The sequence below is a fragment of the Thalia democratica genome, chromosome 3, assembly GCF_965202585.1.
Source record: "Thalia democratica chromosome 3, ktThaDemo2.hap1.1, whole genome shotgun sequence".
NCBI classification, from domain to species: domain Eukaryota; kingdom Metazoa; phylum Chordata; class Thaliacea; order Salpida; family Salpidae; genus Thalia; species Thalia democratica.
In genome coordinates this window covers 51,445,144-51,451,143 of record NC_139167.1, presented here as the reverse complement: position 1 = coordinate 51,451,143, position 6,000 = coordinate 51,445,144, and the positions used below count along the sequence as shown (strand labels likewise).

Sequence of the window (6,000 nt, the reverse complement as noted above, 5' to 3'; positions counted from 1 at the left end):
TATTTTTCTTTGATTGCTAAATTTTTTTATTTGTAACTGCATTTAATTTTTTTAAGAAGTTGTTCATATAATATTCTAATATCTTATTAACAATTTTATATTATTATCTTTTTTTATTGTCTCTTTTTTAAAAACTCTTAAATATACTTTACAATAACCTAGCTTATAAAAATTCGATGACTTTAGTGTAGTTAATATGTAATTCTACAAAAATATTTTTTACATATTTAGGTTTACAATAAAATTTCTAAAACACATCTTCAAGAACATTACAATAATTAAAAACTATTAAAAATTTAAGGCTTAAATTTAAAAACTAACTTTATAGGATAACATTATTTAACAAATGGTAGTATTGATTATGCAGAGATAAAGTTGAATTATAAAGTTATGTTGATGATAACACGAAAATGCTGGTTTTTGCATTAAAATTATTAAAATATAAAAACTGAAGTTATAAAAAGTAATATATTTTGCATCTGCTTAAAAAGTACTAACTTTAAGCTTAATTATTATTTTTGTTTGTTTGCTGTAGATATTTTTAGGTGCACATTGACTAAGCCAAACAACAGAGTTTTTAAGTTTTAGCAATAAGTGTTTTTATTTCTTAAATGGGGGCCCTTTTTTATTTCAAAAAAAAGTTTTTAATCTTTGTAATTTGTAAGAAGCAGTAACACTTATTTCTTTTAGAGAATAAACTGATTTAGCAAATTTTTATACGTTACTCGGAGTAGCACATCTGTTTTTTGGTTTTAAAAATAAAAATTAAATAAATTAAGAAAACAAACGTTTAAAAAGTTTTTTTTATTACTCATTTTAAAAATTAAATTACCTAGTATCTCTCAGAGAAAATAAATAACCAATTTTTACAAAATTGATCTTAAAAACAAAACCACTTGTCAAAAGTTTTTACTTAATTTTGTTTTAATTGAAAAAACAAATTTTGAAACTTTTGAGCTTTGTAACTTCTTTAAAATTTACTTTAACACGATTTTTTTTAGCAAACCTCCAACAAAACTATGGTAAAATCGCTCTAAATCTTTCTAATGGTGCATTATCTAATAAAAATGTTAAAAATATGTAATTAATTAACAAGTGCATCTCCGTAGAACTGCTTGCGAATGTTGGACGCGTGCAAACATGCATTCTTCCTGCAGCAACTCATCTTTTCATCACTGATACCACCTGAACATAAACATTACTGTTTTCAGAACGAAAATATAGGATCTCAATACTTTCAACTTCCGTGTATATAAAGATTTTATAAAACATGTTATTTATTAACTCTGTAAAAATATTACAAAACTATGAAAAAAAAATTTAAACTATAGCCGCTTTCATCATATGTTTAAAAAAGTTTAAGTTATTTTCAAATAAAAGCAAATTATAAAATATTAATTAATTCCTTTTACACATTTAGGAGAAAGAATATTTGTCTAGAGACTTAGTAAGAATAAGTATAACAACTTCGTATAAAGTAAAAACAAAAAACATTAAATATTCAGGCTTTTAATAAAAACTTTTTGAAAGCAACATACAGCATAACTAATAAAAGCTAATAAAAATATTTTTTTACTAAACACAATTTTTTAAAAGATTTCGTTATGTATATAAATTTTACATGAAATACAAATTAATTAACACAGCTTTAATATTTAAACTGTTTTGTTTTACACACAATAATAAAAATATAATTTATTTTAGAGCTTTAATTACTTTTAGTTTGCTTTTTTGTTTCAGGTTCATAAAATTTACCAAGTCGTGATAAACTCATAATAAACAACAATTATTATTTACCATAATAACCTACGAGTGCATAGTCATAAAGTGTGAACGTAAAGTTTGAAATAATAAAAAAAGTAACCTGTTTGTTGATGAAACACAATATTGTCATGCTCATCAACGACATACACAATGTGCAATGGTGCCATTTCTTCTTCACTGCGAGTTGGATCTCTCAATATATACCTGCATATAATTCATGATTTTTTAATAAAGAGTTTTTTCAAATCTAAATAACGAATGAAAACACTTGATTTTTTATTGCTTATCAGGAACTTGTAGCTTCTTAAACTATAAAGACATTTTAGATATGCAGTACGCAATATGATTGAAAAAAGAGACTTATTAATTTAGCACCACAATTCTGAACTTATATAAAATAGACACTAGTGGTATATTTTAAGCTCATAAAATAAGCATATTTTACGTGCTTGAGTTTAACCATGTTGGTTTTTTAACACAAACGCTGATCATGTATACTAAAACAAATATTATTTTAACTTTTTCAACTTCTAAACTATTATTTTAAAAAAATTGTGTTCTACACTTGAAGTGTTATTCAAAACTAACGTTTCATAAACAGCGTAAGTAGCGCATACTGGATGATTGTTGAGTTTCAAAACAACTTGTTCATCGCTGTCTGTTGAAATGTTTTCCGTTTCCGAATCCATCGTTACTTTCGGCAGTTTTACTGTTTATGAAATTAGTAAACATTTAAATTTAAGTGCTTACATCTATGACAAGTTGTATAAACGATGACGTTTCGTTAAGCTAATGCTGTATATTAGTCTTTTATTTTTGCTACATAAAATCTGGTTCATTTTGACTTTGAAATATACATGAAAAATTGTTTTGTAACAGCTTTGTAATAATACTAAAATCTGTACATAACACCTCCAGTATGTAAAGCTGTAAAGAGTCTATTCTGTATTTAAATGTTCTAATATGAAAATTGTAGCTCTGCAGAAAATTTTTAAGCAAAATTAAAATATGCGAAGATATTTACTGAAAATTAGTGAAAAGAAGTTTAGTTTTATAATATCAAACTTAATAAAAAGAAAAAAATACATTACTATAATATTTAACAACTAGTTAAATAGTATTACAACATATTTTTTTCATTTATCTTCAATTTTCTATTTTATATAAATACTAAAAAAATGTAACACACCTAAACTGTACAAAAGTTTAACTTATATTTTTTAGTGTAACCGAAATGAACTCTACAACCTAGTAAACAAAATGAGCATTGAAAAAGTTAAACCAAAAACTTTTGCGTTAACAAACACCGTCTTATCAAATTTAATATTTATTTATGAAAATTTTCATTAGAAAATTCTAATAAATAAACCTTTCAAACTGACTTTAATAAACATTAAAAATAATAAGCTCCTTTGAAACAGAATGTAACAAACCATCAGAAAGGGCGGAGGTGAGTGCGGCGACGCAGGCTTCGTGCAAGTTTCCATCGCAGTTGATGCACACCATGTCACAATACAACACCCACGCCAGTTGATCCGATGATATACTCAACTGTTCGCGATCCACTATGTTCGATCTTTGTAATAACATTTAACATTTTTAATTCAAATTCAAATAACATTTTAATTCAACATACCTAACCATTAATTTTTTAAATTGTGTTTTTTTTCTAAAACTTAAACACTTAAATTAAATAAGCAATCAAAAAAATTTAATATTAATAAACAAGTTTCTGCGTGTCTTGGTTACAAACCTAAAATCGGCCAACAATTGTTTTACTCACGTATATAACGACAAATTTCAGTGATTAATGAATTAAAAACACATATAACCATATATACGTTATAAAACCATATATAAATGACTAACTTCTTGATGAGGTTGTTGATAAACATGGTGATTGTCTGCGCCTGGTCACTCGGTGCGCCTGATTTGTACAAGGATGAACACAGCGCTGGTAGTTCCACGTTTGGTACTGTGTGGAGGTAAAAATACAGGTTCAATGAGAGAAAAATGTTAAAGAATTTACAAAAATTATAAACGATCTTAAATTTTAACTATACTTTTAAAATTTCTTAATCTTAACTGACTAAAAACTTTTAAAAATAGATGAAAAATACACAATTAATAAAACAAATTAATGAAGTTTAACTTTGCAATAACTTGAACTATTTTTTTCCTTAAAATGAAAGGCCGAAATCACTAATACTATAAATTTTTTATAATGTTTAAACAAAGAAATTAACCTTACTTAAGTACTAAAACTTATAGCAACACAATTTTTAATTAAAAACAAATTAATCTTATAACTACTTTTCTTTAAAAGAACTACAATTAAAAAAAAACAACTAAAACAATTAAAAGTTAAAAACACTACACCTAAATACAATTATAGAATTATTTCCTTAATGTCTACTAAAACTTTTTTTGCCAAAGCGGGCACCTTTTAATTATTCTACTCTGCACAACAATTTTTAAACCACTAAAGCATTACGAATTAGCTTCAGCTAACCAATGAATCCCATGTTGGGTTCCTCAGGTTTCGGTTTGGTGAGTTCTCCCTTGACGCCGCATACGATGGTGGTCTTTCCGAGTGACACTCGTGTGCTTCCGTGTGCATTTCTTATCACTCCTTCAATAAATTACGTACTATATGAGTATTGTATGTAAAAGCAGATAATACAGAGGTATTAATCCTTGAATGCAAAAAGATAATTGTTTTTTCCTCTTACTTAAAAATTACTACATATTATGTATATTATCCTACTTTAAAGTTATTATAATTTAATTTAACAAAACAATAATACTTATTTGTGATATTTTCATTTTTTATTAGTTTTGTTTCATCGTTTTGTATTTGTTTTTTGTATCTGATGAGCTGTTATTCAGCGAAACGACGTTATACAAATAAAGTAAAACAAAAAACTAGTGTACAAAATTATTTACTTGTATAAAATGTGTGTAACTATCAAATGTAAATAACATCCATTTACATCACTTATTAATAAATACAAAACCAAACTTAAAAAAAAGATCATTTTTACACTATTATTAATCAGATACTTTTCATAAATTATGTTTATTAAAAATACATATATATAACAAATCACACTTAGAAACATTTTCAAGTATTACATAAATTAGTTTTTACTTTCTCAGCTTTACAAAATTTATAGTTGTACAGTTTATTCCTAAGAGACTAAGTTTACACAATTAACTAAATTAAAAAAAAACACATCTGTAAAATTTGTGGTCGGTCAAATGTATGGTTAAAAAAACATTAGGAAGTAAGGTTTTCTTGCAAATAAACAAAAATAGAATGTATGTGATGTTCTTCATTTGTTTTAAAACATGAATACTTGGTTAAACATAATATATTGAAGCTATCTTTTGAAATCTAATTGGTATTTTTCAAACTTGTGGGTTGTAACTCTAACTTTATTCATAATACTTTTCATCCCTTTAAGCAATTGTTATTGCATTTGAAAAAGTTATATTTTAAAAGAATTTGTACACAACATATAGACAAAAAAAATTAATCATATGTTAACAACCTATATGCTAAATTTATATTAAACTTTCAAATCACTGAAAGATTATGACAAAGAAGTGCAAAAATTAACAATTATATTTAGAAAAGTAATAAACTTCTGTTAAATTAATTTTTATGAGTGTTAAAATAACTTTTTAATAAAAAATTGAAAACAGAAACTTTAATAATTTTCTGTTTCAAATTAAACTGTAAACAAAACTTTTTTATTTAAATATAATTTATAAATATCTTAAGAATGTATTAACATTTTTTTAAACCAATAAAAACAGCTTTGCTACTCAAGATTTAAACATAATTGCTAAAACTCTAACATAATATAATTCAAAGTTTAAAATTTTTTCAACTATAGGTAAATTATGTTTAATAAGATGTTTACATTTTATACGAAAAAGGTATATAAGTGATGTAGTAGGCAATCATTTGTTTCTTAATACAAGTTAAAAAAAAATTAACTACAAACCAGTTGAAATTTGTAGCTCTCGCATTTCGTTGCACTTTCTGTCATCTAATCGAACATTACTTTGCTGAAAATAAATTGAATAACTAGAATAAAATAATTAAATTTTAACTTTAAATGTTCAACTAACAAGACATTTGGCAAAAATTTCTTCTTTTGATGGTTCAAACAAACTCATGTTGCTTATAACCTTTATTTGTTTTCTGCAGAAAAAACTAGCTTAAGT

The 6,000-nt window shown here is 24.8% G+C and overlaps 1 protein-coding gene across 1 annotated transcript; it reads right to left on the bottom strand.

Annotated features, from left to right (window-relative positions):
- Positions 1-838: 838 nt before the first annotated feature.
- Positions 839-5,973, bottom strand: LOC145831730 (exosome complex component RRP43-like). Its single transcript, XM_082939045.1, has 8 exons — positions 5,905-5,973; positions 5,778-5,841; positions 4,277-4,396; positions 3,634-3,739; positions 3,198-3,340; positions 2,353-2,473; positions 1,865-1,968; positions 839-1,185 (listed from the first exon to the last, which is right to left on the bottom strand). Exons 1-8 carry the CDS (start codon positions 5,950-5,952, stop codon positions 1,085-1,087), a joined length of 807 nt encoding a protein of 268 aa, XP_082795171.1. The 5' UTR covers positions 5,953-5,973; the 3' UTR covers positions 839-1,084.
- Positions 5,974-6,000: the final 27 nt, after the last annotated feature.